The following is a 22241-nucleotide window of genomic DNA, read 5'->3' as shown; positions in this document are numbered from 1 at the left end:
TACGTCACAGCCTTCCTTACGTCACAGCCTTGCCTACGTCACGGTCTTCCTTACGTCAAAACCTTCCGTACGTCACACCCTTGCCCACGTCACACCCTTGCCCACGTCACACCCTTGCCCTCTCATCACAGGCTAGATCACCTTGTCTCACCTTGCCAAACTCTCCCTAAAGAATATCACGAGAATCCCTTTTGCTTCTTCTGTCTCGAATGAAACAGAATCTGAAGCCCCAATCTCCTTTATTAAACTCTTTTGTAAGTTGAGTCTATTTTTAAAACCCTCAACAAAACAGCAATATTTACCCAGAATGTCACTGAGGACCTTTTATCTCGCCTGGGGATGCTGGCAAGATGTATTCGAAGCACTTCCTTTTTTTGTGTGTGTTTTACGAAGGTGGTTCAAGCCAGTGGTTCAAGCCGGTGGTTCAAGCCGGTGGTTCAAGCCAATGGTTCAAGCCAATGGTTCAAGCCGGTGGTTCAAGCCGGTGGTTCAAGCGATCATTTCGAAGCGCGGTGATGATACGATGACGTGTACTTAGTAGTATTAAATGAGTCGGTGTTTTAAACTATTTTTGGATTTTTTATTTTGTTTTTCCTCTTGGTTATTGTGACCTTTCTTACACATACGTCTGGTTTGTTATATATAGGTATTTGTTTGTTTACATACATTGAAACACACTCGTTTACACTCATACACACACACTCATACACACACACACACACACAAACACTTACAAACACACTTCTATTCATACAAATAAACACACTCGCTTACACATTTACACTCATACACATAAACACACTCATTTCCACACACACGCATACACACACACTTTTCTAGGCACGCACTTATGTTATTAAACACCATGAGCCAAAAGTCGTTGAGTTAAATTGAGTCTGTGCACACGCAGCCATATGACACCCCCCCCCTCTCTCTCTCTCTCTCTCTCTCTCCCCCGTGGCCGTAGTCTTTGCCGGGGGTCAATAGCTGGGGTCAGGAGTTGAGGTCAATACCTGTGGTCGATGTTTAGGGTCATTATCTGGGGTCAATGTTTGGGGTTATTATCCGGGATCCTTGGTTGGGGTCATTATCTGGAGTCAAATATCTGGTTATCAATTCACTGGAGTATGGATATCAATTCACTGGAGTATGGATATCAATTCACTGGAGTATGGATATCAATTCACTGGAGTATGGATATCAATTCACTGGAGTATGGATATCAATTCACTGGAGTATGGATATCAATTCACTGGAGTATGGATATCAATTCACTGGAGTATGGATATCAATTCACTAGAGTATGGATATCAATTCACTGGAGTATGGATATCAATTCACTGGAGTATGGATATTAATTCACTGGAGTATGGATATCAATTCACTGGAGTATGGATATCATTTCACTGGAGTCGGTGCAGCGATGAATGACGAAAATGATTCCGGGACTTAGAAACCTTCCATATCAGGATAGATTAAAGAAACTAAACTTGCATTCCCTAGAAAGACGAAGAGTGCGGGGAGACATGATAGAAGCATTTAAGTGGGTGAAAGGAATCAATAAAGGTGATATAGATAAAGTTCTTATAATATCCGAGCAGGATAGGACTCGCAGCAACGGATTTAAGTTGGATAAGTTTAGGTTTAGGAGGGAGATAGGAAGGAACTGGTTCACAAATAGGGTGGTGGACGAGTGGAACAAGCTTAGCAACTTTGTAGTAAGTGCTGGAACGCTGGAGAGTTTTGAAAGGAGGCTAGATAGATTCATGGATGATAGAGAGTGGTAGTAACTCTCGACAGGAGCTGCCATGCACAGGCCAACCGGCCTATTGCAGACTCCTTATTTTCTTATGTTCTTATGTCATTATCTGGGGTCAGTGGTCGGGGCCAGGGCTGGGGTCAATGTTTGGGGTCATTATCTGGGGTCAATGGTTAGGGTTGTTATCTTGGGTCAATGACTGGGATCATTATCTGGGGTCAGTGGTCGGGGCCAGGGCTGGGGTCAGTGGTTGAGGTCATTATCTGGGGTCAGTGGTTGGGGCCATTATCTGGGGTCAATGGTTTGGGTTATTATCTTGGGTCCAGCCAGCTGGGATCATTATCTAGGGTCAGTGGTCGGGAGCCAGGAGCTGGGGTCCAGTGGTTGGGGTTATTATCTGGGGTCAATGGTGTGGGTCATTATCTGGGGTCAATGGCTGGTTCAGGGCTGTTTATGAGCCAGGCCTGATGCAGGTTGACCCACCTGGCGGCTGGCACCACGCACACAGGCCTCCCAGACTGCACCTGACCTCCCGACCACCTGGCCTCCCCACCACCTGGCCTACACACCTGGCCTCCCCACCTGGCCTCCCCACCACCTGACCTCCCCACCCTGACCTCCCCCACCCACCCCTGACCTCCCAGACCACCTGACCTCCCCGGACCACCCCTGGCCTCCCCACCACCCCACAGCCTCCCGGCCACACAGCTCCCGGACCACCTGGCCTCCTGACCACCTGGCCTCCCCGGCCACCACCGGCCTCCCCAGGACCACCCTGACCTCCCCCGACCACCTGACCTCCCCATTTTCAGCCTCCCGGACCACCTGACCTCCCGGACCCGGCCTCCCAGACCACCTGACCTCCCGGACCACCTGGCCTCCAGATACCTGACCACCCCACGACCACCCACCAGGCCTCCCACCACCTGACCTTCCCGACCACCTGTCCTCTCTGACCTCCCGGACCATCTGACCCTCCCGACCATCTGACCTCCCGGACCACCTGACCTCCCGGACTACCTGACCTCCCGGATCACCTGACCTCATACTGACACTAATGATCCTTCTACGTCTACCTTATTTTCCGAAGGCTAAAAGGGGCAACAAAAATCACACACTGTATTTGCGGGCAGGGATAGAGTGGTGGGAGGGTCCCAAGAGGGCAAGGGCCAATCAGCTCACCTCAGGCCCACATGCGCGTGGTTTCTGCCAAATTCCCTCCCACCCACCTACACATAGCAACCCCCCTCCCCCCTCTTCCCTCCCCGCTTCGGTGGTCCAGTTGCTCCTCCCACAACTAACCCCCCATCTCCTTGCCCTCCCTCTCCCCCTACCGCGGTCGCTGGCCACCCGCCTACGCCACTCACCCTACTCCTCCCTCCTCCCCCCACGACCACCCCTAAGCTCCCTCCTTCCCCGACCACACTAGCTTCCCTCTTCCCCCGCCCACCTAGCTCCTCCTCCCCGCCCACCTACGCTCCCCTCCTCCCCCGCCCACCCTAGCTCCCCTCCTCCCCCCGCCCCACCTACATACCCTCCTCCCCCGCCCACCTCGCTCCCCTCCTCCCCGACACCTAAGCTCCCTCCTCCCCCGCCCACCTACGCTCCCCTCCTCCCCCGCCTTAACTTCACGACCCACCACCCCACCAACAAAGACCTGCAAGAGTAAAATAGAAAATCATTAAACTGCTGCGACCCTGTCCTTGGCTCATTCCGCCCACCCACCCTTAACCACCCTTAACCACCAGCCCACCCACCCGCCAGCCACCCACCGCCAACCCACCCAGGTAGATACAGAGCCAGCCAGCCAGATAACTACAAAAAAAAAGGAAAATCAAAACCAGTCTCCCGAAATTCACAGTAATACCCTCATGCAGAAGGAAAACCCATCCATTAGTAACCAATAATTCCCAGAGAGAATACTAAAGCAGAGGCACCCTCCTGGGCCTACATATATCCACGACAGGTTACTCCCATCATGTCCACACCAGGAAGGAAAAAGCAAGAAGAGAGCTGAGAAAACTATACCGCTTTAAAGCGCTTCCTGAGAAAATAATACTCCTCCTGGTGACATCATTTATCACACCGATATTAACTTACCCAGTAGTATCTCTTCATACTATGAGCACCACTCAAATATTAAAATTACAGGTGGTCCAAAATGAAACCCTGGGATTCGTCACAGGTGAACGATACCCCTTCACCAGAACCACAGCCGAGATACATAGAGACCTGAGAATGAAACCCATCAACCAGCAGCTGCACACCCTGGCCAGCAGAATCTGGCCAAAGATAGAACGATCAGAGCAACAACTCCTTCAAAGACTCCCACCAGACAACGACAACAACCATACATGGTTCAAAAAAAGTTACCAAATCTCAAAAGGTCCATTACCACCCCCGATCTACACGGCTAGGCAATAGACAACCTTCCTAGACCAGTATCCGCCGGTAGGGTCGGCGGAATACGAAATAAGGGCCTCAAAACACCCATATACTGGATAGGGTAGGCTGTCTAGTGCTTGTACCGACAGACAATAACTAACTCATGATACAACCCTAACACACTATTAGCTTAGCTAGGCGGTCAGCCCGCCTCCTTCTAAATTTGTTCAGTTTCCGAACTTCCTTCCTTCGCCTCTTATCCTCTTTCATCCTCTCTTTCTCTACAAAGAAAAAACCCAGCAAAAGCTTATTCACTTGTCCCATTTCATCCTAATTTCTTTTGTTGTTGGTGTTGAGGATATTTTTTTAAGAGGAATTAATCTCATGAATATTAAGGTGTGAGAGAGGCTGGCTAGCCGGGGTGATGTGGTGTGAAGCGGCTCAACCTGCCAGCACAGAGGTAAAGGATGATGACGTTCACTACAGAAGGTGACGTTATCCACAAAGAGAAATATCTTAGTATGGACACCGTCTTTATTCATGAAGGTGAAAACACACAATAAGCACTTGGAGGTGCGGCGGCCGGGTGGATACAACGCTCGTCTCCACCAGCCTTAAGGGTCGATCGTTCGCACCCGGGGCACTTCTAGTCCACCCAACTGTGTATGAACACAAAGCTTGGTGGTGGAGTGCAGTTCTGGCCATACTGTACTGCCCCTTGTGTTCCTGGGTTTAGTATTCACTGTGCCTTACCTACACTGTCCCGGACACATATTTCCCAAATGTATATGGGCTCAGAGTGTTAGGTTAGGTTAGGTTAGGTTAGGTTAGGTTAGGTTAGGTTCATGTAAATAAATTATTCTTCACTGTAAGGCAAAATGTCTGGTGGTGGTGGTGGCGGTGCTGAGGCCATAATACATTTGGGAAATTTGCGTCCCTCCCAGGTGTATGGGTCCCATTTTCATACCACGTGTGTTGAATATATTATCAAGGGGAGGCTGTGTCCTTGGTAGTGAGGTCATTTGAGGTCATGGTGTGCTGGTACGTCACGTAATGAAGGTTAACAGTGTCTTGTTGATTCGTGATGATGACTGATCCAGTTGTGTGTGCGCGTGTGTGTGTGTTCACTTTAACAACCACACTACATTACTATATGTTCACTGTAACAACCTCTCTTTGAGGTTAAGTTGAACAAGTTCATTTGATGACTTATGAGATTTTCTTTCACTAAAATGCTTCCAATCAGTACAGCTTTTTTTCACTTGTCTATGTGTTGCCTTTGAGCTGTATAATCACTTAACCACGGGGCGCAGAGAGGCACCACAGGCCTCCTCCCACGGGGCGAGGCCAGGCACCTCCCCAGGGGCACAGGCACCCTCCCCCACGGCCGCAGGCCAGGCACCCTCCTCCCACGGGGCGCGAGGCCAGGCACCCTCCTCCCACGAGGGCGCAGGCCGGGCACCCTCCTCCACGGGGCACGCGAGGCCAGGGCACCCACTCCTCCTCCACGGGGGCGCAGGCGAGGGCACCCTCCGCCCACGGGGGCGCGAGGCCAGGGGCACCCTCCTCCCACGGGTACGCGAGGCCAGGGGCACCCTCCTCCCACGGGGGCGCGAGGCCAGGGGCACCCTCCTCCCACGGGGGCGCGAGGCCAGGGGCACCCTCCTCCCACGGGTACGCACTGTCTGTACATTACTATATGTTCACAGAGTTGCCAAGTCGCTACAGCAAGTAAATTTACCAGAGTACTGTACTCAGGTAACCTTTTTAGGTATTAACTTTTTTTTAATAAAAATGTTCAGTACTTTTACTTTAGTGTGGTTTTCTAATACTTTACTACAATACAATTGAAAAAACAAAAATCGTTACTCGTTACCTGACCCAAACAACAGAGTTTTTAATACCTAACAGCGGGACACAGGACAAACTTAGAAGCTGACCAATCACAAGCGCTTCTTTATGTCTGGACCAAGCCGTTTACTTGTTCTGTCCTACTGAGGCAATAATCATCCACAAACGCTCAACTGAATGAGCTTGATAGCTACTTGGCATGGTCAGGGGATGGATTGGAGCTACTGAGGTCTTTCCTGACATTGTGACTTATCTCTCAAACTTAACACCCCACTGCTTCCATCTGCTGCTTGTGAGCCTCTGTTTAGTCATCCTGGGCTTATACTTATACAAGATCCTGATTAGACAGCCTTAACTTTTAGAATCAGTTATTGGTTAATCTCAATAGGAAGAGTTGCAAATAGGCAGATGTAATGATGTGTGTCTCTTGTCTCTGGTCAACTATTTTTTGTATTTACTATTTGAGACGATCAATAATTTGGTGTTAGTCTTTACCTCGAGTCCTTGAGTTCTTTGTGAATGAGGTACTTGTTTACTTCTACTCACTGTACAGTAAGTAGGTTGAACTTTGGATACTTTTACTTCTACTAGGGTACTTTTACTTATACTCGAATAACATTTTGCCAATATAACAATACTTTTATTTAAGTAAGAAAGTCCGATGCTTTGTACAACTCTCTATGTATTGTACAGTGTATGTGCACTATGAACTCACACCATCTTCACCATTACGTCCTCTCAAAATTACAACACAAGACACAATAATTACTGTGACGAAGTTTAGTCAAGTGTAACAAGAGTTGAGAACTTCCGCCTGCAGTGTGTCACAAATTAAAATAGTTTACGCCAAAAGGAGAATTTTTCGTAGTTTTCGTGTCATTTTATCTTGGTTAATCTCTACATCTTCGACCTAACGCGCACGTTCTTTGTGTGTGTGTGTGTGTGTGTGTGTGTGTGTGTGTGCGCGCGCGCCCCTACACCTGGGTTATATCTCCACTACCGATGGTCATTTGAGAATAACTTTTTCACTCGCCTCTTAAATTGGTTATGGTAATTTTATACAGTGAGCCGCCGGAAATACTGGAATTAATGCCGTTTATACAATAGCTCTCCCTTATAGTATACATAAACCTCCCTCCCTCCCTCCCTCCCTCCCTCCTTCCTTCCTTCCTTCCTTCCTTCCTTCCCTGCCAATTATCAAAGCTACCTCTATACATTAACCCTTACACACCTTTAATCTCCCTCCTCCCTTCCTCCCCTCCTCCTCCATCCTCCCTCCCTCCCTCCCTCCCTCTCCACCCCTCCCGCCTCCTCCCTCCTCCCTCTTCTCCCTTCCTCCCTCCCCTCACTCCGTCTCTCTCTCTCCTCCTTCCTCCCTCTCTCCATCATCTTTCCTCCTCCTGGCTCTCCCACCATCGTTATCTCTTCATACCGTCATCATCCTCCTCTTCATGTATTTTCCTCCCCACCTCTGTCGCTCACCCATTCTCCTTCCTCCTCCTCCTCCTCCTCCTCCTCCTCCTCCTCCTCCTCCTCCTCCTCCTCTCGTAGCACTGCACTTCTTTCTCTCCTCCCCTTCCTCCTCCTCTCACCTTTAAGGCCTCAGCTTCCACTGTGGTTTGAGTCGGTCATAAGACACCTACAGATCAGTTACATCTACTGTGGTGGTGTTGGGGAGGACTGTGGTGGTGGGGAGGACTGTGGTGGTGGTGGTGGGGAGGACTGTGGTGGTGGGGAGGACTGTGGTGTTGGGGAAGACGGTGGTGTTGGGGAGGACTGTGGTGGTGGGGAGGACTGTGGTGGTGGTGGTGGGGAGGACTGTGGTGGTGTTGGGGAGGACTTAGCAGGGGACTGTGGTGGTGTGGTGAGGGACTTGTAGACTGTGTAGTGTTGTGAGAGACTGTGGTGGTGGGAGAACTGTGGTGGTTGGAGGACTGTGGGCGTGTGGTGAGACTGTGGTGGTGTTGAGAACTGTGGTGGTGAGGGCTTGGTGGTGAGACTTTGTGGTGGTGGGGGACTGTGGTGGTGGTGGGGACTGTGGTGGTGTTGAGGACTGTGGTGGTGGGGAGGACTGTGGTGGTGGGGTACTCTGGTGGTGGGGACTGTGGTGGTGTGGGGTGTGGTGGGGGAGGACTGTGTGGGGACTGTGGTGGTGGTAGGGACTGTGTGGTGGTGTTGGGAGGACTGTGGTGGTGAGGGACTGTGGTGGAGGACTCTGGGGTGGTGGTGGGAACTGTGGTGTTAATGAGGAGCATAGCAGCGAGTTGTAGTGTGATGACAATATCATGGGTTGTGATGATAGTAATAGTAGTAGTAGTAATAATAGTAGTAGTTGTAGTAGTAGTAGTAATGGTTGTGGTTATAGTAGTATTAGTAGTAGTAGTAGTAGTAATGTAGTAGCGGTGAATGGTATAATAACCCCACACGTGTGTGATCCACGCGGTCTTAACCCAGGCAGGGGCGTGGCGGCATACGAGTATTTAATGGGTTTTTGAGGTCTTGATTTTAAGCCGCTTGGGAGGGTTTAGTGAGGTTTAAGGTTTACTTTACTCGGGAAGATGAACGAAGAAGCTGTGGGTTTATGTCAGTGTAGTAGTAGGGTTTAATGTCTTAGATCCGGTAGTTGTTGTGATAATAGTAGTAATGGTAGTTGTTGTGATAGTAGTAGTAATGGTTGTTGTTGTGATAGTAGTAGTAATGGTAGTTTTTGTTTTGTAGTATTAGTTATTTTCTGCATTTGCGCATTGTAACTCTCTCTCTCTCTCTCTCTCTCTCTCTCTCTCTCTCTCTCTCTCTCTCTCTCTCTCTCCTTGTGCCTCTGCTCCCTGGGTATGTCAATAAATAGTGTTGTAAAAATATCTGATATTGACAAGGCCGGAATGCCACTACAACACATGTGGCACTGCGAACTTATGGCGCTGAATTATTATTATTATTATTATTATTATTATTATTATTATTATTATTATTATTATTATTAAATGGCCGAAAATTACGAAAAAGTCTTAGTTTTCTAATTCTTTTATCCACATTTTCTTATATGTTTTAAACAGATATAATTTTGTCGCCAAAGGTGTGAGTGTGTGTGTGTGTGTGTGAGCAGAAGTCGTAAACTCTTGCGTGAAATTGGATCTGTGTTTTAATTATATTCAGAGTGTACCAGAGGACCCGCCAGATCTGTAGACTGGCGGGCGGGCTAATACAGGTGGCCACCGTTACACCAGCGACCTCCCTTTACACCAGCGACCGCCCGTTACACCAGCGACCTCCCCTTTACACCAGCGGCCGCCTTTACACCAGTGACCGCCCTTTACAGTCGACCGCCCTTTCCAGCGACGCTGCCCCCACCAGCAGCCGCCTTTACACCAGCGACCGCCCCTTTACACCAGCGACCGCCCTTTACACCAGCGACCGCCCCTACACCAGTGACCGCCCCTTTACACCAGCGACCGCCCTTTACCAGCGACCGCCCTTTACCGACCGCCTTTACACCAGCGACCGCCCCCACCGTCGACCGCCTTTACCAGCGACCGCCCTTTACCCAGCGACCGCCTTTACACCAGCGACCGCCCTTTACACCAGCGACCGCCCCTTTACCAGCGACCGCCCTTTACCAGCGACCGCCCCTTTACCCAGCGACCGCCCTTTACACCAGCGACCGCCTTTACACCAGCGCGCCTTTACCAGCGACCGCCTTTACACCAGCGGCCGCCCCTTCCCAGTGACGCCTTTACCGTCGCGCCTTTACCAGCGACCGCCCTTTACCAGCGACCGCCCCTTTACCAGTGACCGCCTTTGCCAGCGGCCCGCTACCAGTGACCGCCCTCCAGTGACCGCCCCACCGTCGACCGCTACACCGTCGACCGCCCCTTTACCACCGGTGACCTTTACCGGTACGCCCCGCCCTACACAAGACGCGCGCCCTTTACCAGTGACCGCCCCTTTACACCAGTGACCGCCTTTACCAGTGACCGCCCTTTACCAGCGGCCGCTCCAGCACCCATACCAGTGACCGCCCCTTTACCCGTCGACCGCCCCTATACACCAGCGACCGCCCTTTATACCAGTGACCGCCCCTTTACACCGTCGACCGCCCCTATACAGCGACCGGCCTTTACCGTCGACCGCCCCTTTACACCGTCGACCGCCCCTTTACACAGCGACCGCCCCTTTACCACCTCGACCGCCCTTACACCAGCGGCCGCCCCTTTACACAACGGCCCCCTTTACCAGCGACCGCTTACACCAGCGGCGCCTTTACACAACGACCGCCCCTTTACCGTCGACGCCCCTTTACCGTCAACCGCCTTTACCGTCGACCGCCCCTTTACACCGTCGACCGCCCCTTTACACCGTCGACCCCCTTTACACCGTCGACCGCCCCCTTTACACCGTCGACCGCCCCTTTACCAGCGACCGCCCTATTCATCTTACGCCGTCATATAATCAAGGAGTTCCTCTTACTCGGGATGATAATGTGGTGGTAATTTTATCCCCAAGTCCTCCTCTCTTTTACACCTTAATGATTCTACTTCTATCACCATTACCACCACCACCACCACCACTACCTCACCTCCACCACTACCTCCACCACTACCACCCACCACCTGTAGTTACAGTACCTCCACCACCACACCACCTCTACCCCACACTACCACCTCCCACCACTACCACCACCACCACCACCACCACCACCACCACCACCACCACTACCACTACCTGCAGACTACACAATCCTCCACCCCACCACCACCACCCCACCACCACCACCACCACCACCACCCACCACCCACCCACCCCACCACCACCTCCACCACCACTCACCACCACACCCACCACACCACCACCACCCACCTCCCACCACCACCACCACCACCACCACCACCACCACCACACTCCTGAGACACAGTACCTCCACTACCCCTACCACCACCACCCACCACCTCCACCACCACCACCACCTGCAGACTACAGTACCTCCTCCACCACCACACCACCACCTGTAGACTACACAGGTACCTCCACCACCACTACCTCACCACCACCACCACCACCGCCTCCCCACCACCACCCACCACCACCTGTAGACTACACAGTACCTCCACCTCCACCACCACCACCCACCTGTAGACTACAGTACCTCCACCACCACTCACTCCACCACCACCACCACCACACCACTGCAGACTACACAGTACCTCCCTGTGACATAACATCTGCCCTTACCTTCCTCCCATCTTGTCTTAGGGCTGATCTCCTGATATACCCCCCCGCCAGACCCTATAACACACTGTCAGACGACCTGATGGAGTGAGCCAGGGAGGGACACCATCTACCTCCTGCGTACCTGCTGGTGTGTGTGTGGGGGTGTGTGGTGGGGGTTAATTTTATTTTTTATTTATTGATACACTTATTTAAGCTTGGGAAAAGGGAGGTATTCTCTCCCTCTTCTCCCCCCTTGATGTGAGGAGGCCAAAGTGAGGGTAGGGTGGTGGACAGGAACAAGCTTACCAACTTTGTAGTAAGTGCTGGAACGTTGGAGTTTCAAAAGGAGGCTGGATAGATTCATGGATGATAGAGAGTGGTAGTAACTCTCAACAGGAGCTGCCATGCACAGGCCAACCGGCCTATTGCAGTCTCCTTATGTTCTTATGTTCTTATGTTGTAAGGCCAACGTGAGGATATGGAAGTGAGGAGCCAAGGTGAGGATAGTGAAGTGAGGAGGCAGGTGAGAGATAGTGAAGTGAGGAGGCCAACGTGAGGATAGTGAAGTGAGGAGGCCAAGGTGAGGATAGTGAAGTGAGGAGGCCAACGAGGATAGTGAAGTGAGGAGGCCAACGAGGGTAGTGGAAGTGAGGAGGCCAACGTGAGGAGTTAGTAAGGAGGCCAACGTGAGGATAGTAGGAGGAGGTGAGGCCATAAAATATTCAGGATGGCTTACCCTCGCCCTCGATGACACTCCACCCACCAAACTAGAGCCAACCACCTTTTGCCATCTCTTCCTACTTTACTTCTTTCTTCCTTCTTCCATTTTCCTTCTCCTTCAATCCCAACCTTTACTCAATTTCTACATCTAAAAAAAAATCCATTTGATTTATTCGTGGGAAATTCTTTAACGATCTTTCATGGGTCCAGATCCTTGTTAAATAATCTTATGGTGAAATTCCTCGTAAGTGATAATGCTGGAATACAATTAACAGGTTGACTTGAGGTTAAAATACAAATAAATTTAACATACGTATCCTAATAGATTAATACTGAGACTCTACCTTAATTAGATATACGTTCATTTGATAATTACAGGTAAAAGCTTTAATTAGTGGCTGAATGGTAGTAAGAACTATACTGGTTTATGAATATCTTGACCTTTTGGGTGATATGTGACGTTAGGTGTGTGTCTCAGGTGTGTGCCAGGTATGTCAAGCAGTAGCCCTGACTCACACACACACACACACACACACACACCTTATGACAACAGCGATCATGACTGTGGGTGATATTATTGAAGTTTATTTGGGTCTGGTTAATACATGAAAAGTGATCTAGAGCCTTAATTAGTGTGTGTTTTGGTGTGTGTGTGTGTGTGTGTGTGTGTGTGTGTGTCTCCAGGAAGAGGGTCGAGGGTTCTATCATGCTTACTATGGCAGGTGTTTTTTTTTTACATATTGTATTATCATTAAGAGGTATCCAGGAGGTGAGAAAAATAGATATTACTTTTTTGGTTGGGTTGGGTTGGGTTGGTTGGGTTGGTGGGTTAGGTGGACGTGTGTGGTGAGGAACACAAGGCATTACAGTATCGACCTCTCCTCCTCCTCCTCGTTCCTTGACCCTCACATTTTTAACCCAAGGTCATCCCGTCTCTGGTAGGAGTGCCAAGTCATCTGGCCCCGAGGTAGCCACCCCAGCCACCCCATCTGGCCACGAGGTAGCCACCCCAGCCACCCCATCTGGCCACGAGGTAGCCACCCCAGCCACCCCATCTGGCCACGAGGTAGCCACCCAGCCACCCCATCTGGCCACGAGGTAGCCACCCAGCCACCCCATCTGGCCACGAGGTAGCCACCAGCCACCCCATCTGGCCACGAGGTAGCCACCCACACCCCATCTGGCCGAGGTAGCCACCAGCCACCCCATCTGGCCATGAGGTGCCACCCAGCCACCCCATCTGGCCACGATAGCCACCCAGCCACCCCATCTGGCCACAGGCAGCCACCAGCCACCCCATCTGGCCACGAGGTAGCCACCCAGCCACCCCATCTGCACACGAGGTAGCCACCCAGCCACCCCCATCTGGCCACGAGGTAGCCACCCAGCCACCCCATCTGGCCATGAGGCAGCCACCCACACCCCATCTGGCCACGAGGTAGCCACCAGCCACCCCATCTGGCCATTAGGCAGCCACCCAGCCACCCCATCTGGCCACGAGGTAGCCACCCAGCCACCCCATCTGGCCACGAGGTAGCCACCCAGCCACCCCATCTGGCCACGAGGCTACACCCAGCCACCCCATCTGGCCACGAGGTAGCCACCCTATCGGGCCGCCCACACATACAACCCAGCAGGTGCTCTCATAGTGGTGCCTTGATGGTTGTTTAGGACCATTACCTCCCTCCTCAACCTCACCTGGCCTCTACCTCACCTATACCTAGCCTCTACATTTACCTGGCCTCCACCTTCTCATAGTTTCCGTGTAGCCTCTCCCTCTATCTAGCCTCCACGTGGGCTATTCAATCTGGCCTCCAGGTGGCCTCTAGGTGGCAGCGTGGTGTACCTAATAGGGAAGAAGTTGGGGGCGGCGTGGGTGTCTGCTATACTGTCTCTAGGGTGTGACGCTGTGGCGACCTGTGGTGTAATGGTCAGAATGCTCCCCTCGCCAGCGAGCGGACCCGTACCCGGGTCGATCCCTGCAGGATGAAGCTATGGGCAAGTTTCTTTACGCCATTTGCCTCTGTCTACCCAGTAGTAACTGGGGACCTGGATGTTAATCGATTTGCGGATTATGTTCCGGGGTAATGGTTAGCCAGTGCAGTTGGCGAGTTGTCCGGTCTTCTCGGACTATTCCTTGGCACTGGGTCATGTAACTCGTTAACTTAGGGTGTGGTTATTGTGTTGGCGACAGCTTCTACACCTTAAACAAATTCACGCCTTGGGCCACCTAGGCAACCATTATAGGATGTAAGAACATAAGAATGGTGGAAACTACAGCAGGCTTATTGGCCTATACTGGGCAGTCCCGTTTACACCCAACTCCTATTGCTCATATAAGCATCCAACCTATGTTTGAAGCTATCCAGCGTATTCAGGCCAATGATGATATTTGGCAACATGTTCCCATTCATCCACTGCTCTGTTCCAAACCGGCGTTTACCTGGCTGGCGCCTCGTCTAAATTTGTCTAATTTAAAACCATTGTTGCAGGTTCCTCCTGGTTGGATAAGTTTGAGTACCTTTGTAATGTCCTTTGTTTTAGCCCTGACTTCCATTTATGCACCTCTATCAGGTCGCCCCTCGCTCTCGTCTCTAGAGAGTGCAAATTAAAGATGCCTTAACTGTCTCTATACTCAAGGTTCCTAATACCTTGGATTAGTCTTGTCATTCTCCTCCAAGATTCTCTCCAAGGATTCTATATCCATTCTGTCTGTGACCAGAACTGAACTACCATAATCCAGGTGTGGTCTACAAGCGCAAGATACCAGTTTTAGGATGACTTAGCTAGTCTTGTAACTAACACTCCTTTGTATGAATTCAAGTGCTTTACTAGCCTTATTCACGAGCTTAAAAACACATTGCACATGGCTTAGGTTCTCTGTCATTACTCCTAAATCTCTCTCACAGTCAGATTTCTCCAATAATAAATTTGTTCATCTGGTAACTGGTTCCCTGTTTACATCTCCTAGACTGAGTACTTTACATTTGTCGTTGAATTTCATCTGCCATTTTCCAGACCATTCGGAAATTTTTAGATCTTTCACCTGTAGTTTTGGCGAGTCACCGTGGATTTAATAACACGTCCTATTTTAGTGTCATCAGCAAATTTACTTATGTTACTGTATACGTCTCTATGTCGTTTATGTATATAATAAATAATAATGGTCAGAAATGCTAGGCCTGGGAACTCCACTAGTGACGTTGCTCCAATGGGGATTTAGTGCCGTTAATGCTCACTCGCTGTTTCCTGTCCTGTAACCGCCTAATCCATTTGAGATATTACCTTTGATGCCCGTGCCTTCTGCTTTCTAATTAGTCTTTCGTAGGGGACTCTGTCGAAGCTTTGCTAAAGTCGAGATATACCACACCATAATTGTGCCCCTCGTCCACCGATTCGAAAACTGATGAAAAGAATGTTAATAAATTAGTTAGACACCAAACGCCTGCTTGTGAAGCCCTTCTTTAGGAATCATTGATCAATCTGTAGCTTCTCCAGGTGATTTCGAATAGAGGTTTGAAATGATTGCTTCAGTAATTTGCCTATTAGTAGACTGATTGGACGGTAGTTGATTGAAAGGATAATGATCTCCCTTCTTGAAATCGGTATTACATTCGCTTTATTCTCTAGGATTCTGGCACTGCCTGTTTTGGGACATGTTAAACAACTTTGCTAAGAGTATACTTCATCTTCTTTTACATTCCTTTAATACTTCTAGCAAATATCTCATTAGAGACAGGTGACTTATTGGGCTTTAGTTTGTCTATTTGCTTACTACCATACGTTACTAGTCCACAACTATCTGTAATTTGTTTTCTTCACTATCTCTGAATAGAGTCGGTGCCTCGGGTATCATGTTTTAAATTTTTCGGTGGTGAAAACTATTTGAAAATATTTATTCAGATTATTGCTCATTTCTCCGTCGTTATCTGATAAGCTACTTCAGTATCTGTCGTATTGGTCCAATCTTTTCTCGTGTTTTAGTTTTGATACATTTGGTAGAATCCTTTGGGTTTATCCATTTTAGCCTCCTTACTATCCTTACCTCATTATTCTTCTTAACTTTCCTTATCTCGGTCTTAACCCTACTCCTTATTATTATAATAATCCCGGAGAATTAAATTTCGCCACGATTTATCCTTCTACCTAAAGCCTTCCTTTGGCCAATGATTCTCTTTAAATAATTATTTATCCATTTGGATGTGTTTGTCTGATCTAGTTTTATGGTATATTTCTGCCTTTGTGAGTAAGTAACTCATTATTTAAGTGTCACGTGGAACTCCAACGTCTCAGATCCTCGATATCAGGTCAGTCTCATGTCAGGTCTCTCCTGGTATAGGTAGGGTCACTTGCTGTGGAGTGCATTGCGTGCAGGCTCTCTCTCTCCCTCATTCACACACACTCACTCTCCCTCATTCACACACACACACCTCTCTCTCTTCCACCCCTCCTCATGCCACACTCTCTCTACCTCACGCACACACTCTCCTTTCTCTCTCTATCTCTCGTCGTCATGTTAATAGAAACAAAAATCGTAATAGTTTCATACAGTTGATATTGAGGCAAATAGTGAAGCTTTTTCTGGTAACACGTCTCTTTCCTGTGAAATTCTACCAGTTTTTATTTCAATTTTATTCCGAACGCTTTTAACAAATATTCAATCAATCAATATTTTCGCTTTATATATACATACCGTCAGGTCTCCCTGTAGAGGTCGCTCGCTGTGGGTGCATTGAGTGAGGCTCTCTCTCTCCCTCATTCACACACACTCCTTCCCTCATTCACACACACACACACTCTCTTTCCCTCATTCACACCCACACTCACTCATGCCACACTCTCTCTACCTCACGCACACACACACCCTCCTTTCTCTCTATCTCTCGTCGTCGTATTGACAGAAACAAAAAAATCTGTAATAGTTTCCTTCACAGTTGATATTGAGGCAAATAGTGAAGCTTTTTCTGGTAACACGTCTCTTTCCCGCCTTGAAATTCTACCAGTTTTAACTTTAATGCAATTTATATATATATATATATATATATATATATATATATATATATATATATATATATATATATATATATATATATATAGATTTCGTTTATGGTTTAATAGTGTTGTTCCGTTATTTACTTTGTCAGCTCTCTCTCTCTCTCTCTCACTCTCTCTCTGCACCTACTGTGTTCTCCTCCACTTGCTGTGTTCTCCTCCACCTGCTGTGTTCCCCTCCACATGCTGTGTTCACCTCCACCTGCTGTGCTCTCCACCTGTTGTGTTCACCCCCACCTGCTGTGTTCTCCTCCACCTGCTGTGTTAACCTCCACCTGCTGTGTTCTCCACCTGCTGTGTTCTCCTCCACCTGCTGTGTTCACCTCCACCTGCTGTGCTCTCCACCTGTTGTGTTCTCATCCACCTGCTGTGTTCACCTCCACCTGCTGTGTTCACTCCACCTGCTGTGCTCTCTGCCTGTTGTGTCTCTCCTCCACCTGCTGTGTCTCCACCTGCTGTGTTCTCCTCCACCTGCTGTGTTCACCTCCACCTGCTGTGCCCTCCACCTGCTGTGTTCATCCCCACCTGCTGTGTTCACCTCCACCTGCTGTGTTCACCTCCACCTGCTGTGTTTCCATCCACCTGCTGTGTTGCCCCCACCTGCTGTGTTCACCTCCACCTGCTATGTTCGCCTCCACCTGCTGTGTTCTCCTCCACCTGCTGTGTTCTCCTCTCCACCTGCTGTGTCTCGCCTCCACCTGCTGTGTTCATCTCCACCTGCTGTGTTCTCCCTCCACCTGCTGTGTTCACCTCCACCTGCTATGTTCTCCACCTGCTGTGTTCTCCACCTGCTGTGTTCACCTCCACCTGCTGTGTTCACCTTCACCTGCTATGTTCACCTCCACCTGCTGTGTTCACCTCCACCTGCTGGTTCACCTCACCTGCATGTTCACCTCCACCTCTGTCACCTCCACCTTCTGTTACCTCCACCTCTGTGTTTCCATCCACCTGCTGTGTCTGCCTCCACCTGCTGTGTCCGCCTCCACCTGCTGTGTCTGCCTCCACCTGCTGTGTTCGCCTCCACCTGCTGTGTTCACCACCTGCTGTGTCTTCCCTCCAGTAAATAATAAACAAAAGGTCATATTAGGTCATTGTCAGGTCACATGGGGTCAAACTTAGAGGGCAGACTCGGGGTATCCAGGTTAAGTATTGATTCATTATCCAGCTCAATCCAAGGCTTCCGTGACCTATTTTCAAGTCATCAAAGAAAAACGAGACAAGAAGGGTAACTCGTGTATGTTCCCTGAGTCTGCCTGTTTCCTGTGTATGAACGCCTTCCTGACTGATTTGTTGGCACTGTACACGGTACAGTGTCAGGCTCCTCCCTCAGACAGGTCCTGGGTGTCGGAGTCCCTCGTTCACCCACCTTTAAACTGTATAGCCCTGGCGCGGTCTCCCCTGCTGTTCCACTCTTCTCATACTTACTAACATACATACGCCACCTCTCTTCCTCCTCCTCCTCTACTCTCGTCCTCCTCCTCTTCCTTTCTTCTCTCTTTCTCTCTCTCTATCTCTCTCTCTTGCGTTTTCTATACTGTACTGTAGTCTTTCTTCCGTTTCTCCTCATTCGTATTCTCTCTTTTCCACCATCTCTCTCTCTCTCTCTCTCTCTCTCTCTCTCTCTCTCTCTCTCTCTCTCTGCTCCACCTACACCAGCTTAGTGTACCTGTATGTTTACCTCTAGAAATAACTACACGATGAATGATACTCCACCTGCTTTATAAATTACTCAAGTGTAGCTTCTATGTAATAACCTTTTTAATAGAACTAACGCCTGTAGCTGTCTCACGCATGCACAGAGAGAGAGAGAGAGAGAGAGGCTGCATGGATCCTGCCTCCCCTCCCCTCCTATAGTCGCTCTTGAGTATTCGTCGTCGTGTGCCTGGCAGCTCTGAACTAGTGGCAAGCTGCTGCCGCCCTTCTCGTAAACTCTCGTACACTCAGTCATACAAAATGGGAATCGGCTGGTTTTTTCCCTCGCGTAAAATACGACAAAAATAGAATTTATTTTTATCTGCGTTTTCGGTGTAAATAATAATTACAATTTATTTTGTTTGTTTTTATATCAATTAATCTTTATTTACTTTTTTATTTTTCGTATTTTTTCTCCTGTATTTGTCCTTTAGGTGTTAATTTGTTTGCTTTCGAGTTTGTGTTGCTAATTTCCACTCAATTTAATTAGCTGAATTAATCTGCGCCAACAAACACGCTTCGCCATTACGTATATTAAAACAAGATTCATTTTGTCATTAACACCTAAATTTATTTGGTTAATGACCTGTGACCTCACCTACCAGCTGTGACCTTACCTACCAGCTGTGCACTTCTACCAGCTGTGACCTCACCTGCCAGTTGTGACTTCACCTACCAGCTGTGACCTAACCTACCAACTGTGACCTTACCTACCAGCTGTGACCTCCAGCTGTGACCCTAACCTACCAGCTCAGGGCCTCACCTGCCAGTTGTGACTTCACCTACCAGCTGTGACCTTACCTACCAGCTGTGACCTTACCTACCAGCTGTGACCTCACCTGCCGGTGTGACTTACCTACAGCTGTGACCTTACCTACCAGCTGTGACCTTACCACACACCACTGTGACCTTACCTACCAGTTTGTGACCCTAACCTACCAGCTGTGACCTTACCTACCAGCTGTGACACCTTACCTACCATTGCGTGACCCACCTACCACTTGACCTCACCTAGCTGTGACCTTACCTACCGACTGTGACCTTACCTACCAGCTGTGCCTCGCCCCCCAGATCTAACAGTGGCAGGGTGAGGCTTGCTGCTGGCATCTCGCTCTCCCTCCTTCGTCGGGAAATGTGATACAGCCGAGTTTTTTTTACAGTATCTACAGGGCGGCCCGCAGTGTGTGTGTCATCTGGCCTTTCACCTGCTGTGTTCTCCTCCACCTGCTGTGTTCTCCTTCACCTGCTGTGTTCTCCTCCACCTGCTGTGTTCTCCTCCACCTGCTGTGTTCTCCTCCCACCTGCTGTGTTCTCCTCCCTGCTGTGTTCTCCTCCTGCTGTTTTCCTCCACCTGTGTTCTCCTCCCTCCTGTGTTCCCCTCCACCTGCTGTTCCCCTCCCCTGCTTCCCTCCACCTGCTGTTTTCTCCTCCCTGCTGTGTTCCTCCTACTTGTTTCCCCTCCTGTGTTCTCCTCCACCTGTTCTCCTCCACCTGCTGTGTCTCCTCCCACCTGCTGTGTTCCCCTCCTGCTGTGTTTCTCCTCCTGCCTGTTCTCCTCCTGCTGTGTTCCCCTCCTGCTGTGTTCCTCCACCTGCTGTGTTCCCCTCCACCTGCTGTGTTCTCCTCCCACCTGCTGTGTTTCCCTCCTGCTGTGTTCCCTCCACCTGCTGTGTTCTCCTCCACCTGCTGTTCCCCTCACCTGCTGTTCCTCCCACCTGCTGTGTTCTCCTCCACCTGCTGTTTTCTCCTCCCACCTGCTGTGTTTCCCTCCCACCTGCTGTGTTCCTCCCTGCTGTTTTCTCTCCCACCTCTGTGTTCCTCCCACCTGCTGTGTTCCCTCACCTGCTGTGTTTCCCTCACCTGCTGTTCCCTCCCCACCTGCTGTTTTCCCTCCCACCTGCTGTGTTCCCCTCCACCTGCTGTTCTCTCCCACCTGCTGTGTTCTCCTCCCACCTGCTGTGTTCCCCTCCACCTGCCAGGTTCCCTCCACCTGCTGTGTTCCCCTCCACCTGCTGTGTTCCCCTCTCCACCTGCTGTGTTCTCCTCCACCTGCTGTGTTCCCCTCCACCTGCTGTGTTCCCTCCACCTGCTGTGTTCCCCTCCACCTGCTGTGTTCCCCTCTCCACCTGCTGTGCTCCCTCCACCTGCTGTGCTCCTCCTCCACCTGCTGTGTTCTCCCTCCACCTGCTGTGTTCTCTCCACCTGCTGTGTTCTCCTCCACCTGCTGTGTTCTCTCCACCTGCTGTGTTTCCCCTCCACCTGCTGTTCCTCCTCCACCTGCTGTGTTCTCCCTCCACCTGCTGTGTTCTCCCTCCACCTGCTGTGTTCTCTCCACCTGCTGTGTTCTCTCCACCTGCTGTGTTCCCTCCACCTGCTGTGTGTTCCCCTCCACCTGCTGTGTCTCTCCACCTGCTGTGTTCTCCCTCCACCTGCTGTGTCTCTCCACCTGCTGTGTTCCCCTCCACCTGCTGTGTGTTCCCCTCCACCTGCTGTGTTCCCTCCACCTGCTGTGTTCTCTCCACCTGCTGTGTGTTCCTCTCCACCTGCTGTGTTCTCTCCACCTGCTGTGTTCTCCCCTCCACCTGCTGTGTTCTCTCCACCTGCTGTGTTCTCCTCCACCTGCTGCTCCCTCCTCCACCTGCATGTCCTCCACCTGCTGTGTTCCTCTACCTGCTGTGTCCCCCCCTCCACCTGCTGTGTCTCCACCTGCTGTGTCTCCACCTGCTGTGTTCCCCCTCCACCTGCTGTGCCCCTCCACCTGCTGTGTTCCCTCCACCTGCTGTGTTCCCTCCACCTGCTGTGTCTCCCTCCACCTGCTGTGTTCTCCACCTGCTGTGTTCCCCCACCTGTGTTCCTCTCTCCACCTGCTGTGTTCCCCTCCACCTGCTGTGCCTCCACCTGCTGTGTCCTCCTCCACCTGCTGTTCCCTCCACCTGCTGTGTTCCCTCCACCTGCTGTGTTCTCTCCACCTGCTGTGTCTCCACCTGCTGTGTCTCTCCACCTGCTGTGTTCTCCACCTGCTGTGTTCCTCCACCTGCTGTGTCTCTCCACCTGCTGTGTCTCCTCTCCACCTGCTGTGCTCCCTCCACCTGCTGTGTTCCCCCTCCACCTGCTGGTTCCCCTCCACCTGCTGTGTTCCTCCACCTGCTGTGTTCCCCTCCACCTGCTGTGTTCCTCCTCCCACCTGCTGTGCTCTCCACCTGGTCCCTCCACCTGCTGCTCCACCTGCTGTTCCCTCCACCTGCTGTGTTCTCCCCCACCTGCTGTGTTCTCTCCACCTGCTGTGTTCCCTCCACCTGCTTGTTCCCTCCACCTGCGTGTGTTCTCTCCACCTGCTGTGTTCCCTCCACCTGCTGTGTTCCTCCACCTGCTGTGTTCCCTCCACCTGCTGTGTTCCTCTCCACCTGCTGTGTTTCCTCCACCTGCCAGGTTCCCTCCACCTGCTGTGTTCCCTCTCCACCTGCTGTGTTCCCCTCCACCTGCTGTGTTCTCTCCACCTGCAGTCTCTCCACCTGCTGTTTCCTCTCCACCTGCTGTGTTCTCTCCACCTGCTGTGTTCTCCTCCACCCACGGGGTC

General features: G+C 50.6%; 1 protein-coding gene across 1 annotated transcript in view; it reads left to right on the top strand.

Moving 5' to 3' along the window:
- Positions 1-10441, top strand: part of LOC121866873 (cell surface glycoprotein 1-like) — a 53058-nt gene extending 42617 nt beyond the window's left edge. The window contains exons 2-3 of the mRNA XM_042366612.1: positions 9149-9888; positions 9981-10441. Of these exons, the coding sequence (XP_042222546.1) occupies positions 9149-9888; positions 9981-10441 (1201 nt within the window). The remainder of the gene's footprint in view (positions 1-9148; positions 9889-9980) is intronic.
- Positions 10442-22241: the final 11800 nt, after the last annotated feature.

This window comes from Homarus americanus, unplaced genomic scaffold (assembly GCF_018991925.1).
Source record: "Homarus americanus isolate GMGI-L3 unplaced genomic scaffold, GMGI_Hamer_2.0 scaffold28714, whole genome shotgun sequence".
Lineage (NCBI taxonomy): Eukaryota > Metazoa > Arthropoda > Malacostraca > Decapoda > Nephropidae > Homarus > Homarus americanus.
Note: the sequence above shows the minus strand (reverse complement) of the source record. Positions and strands in the feature narration are given on the sequence as shown.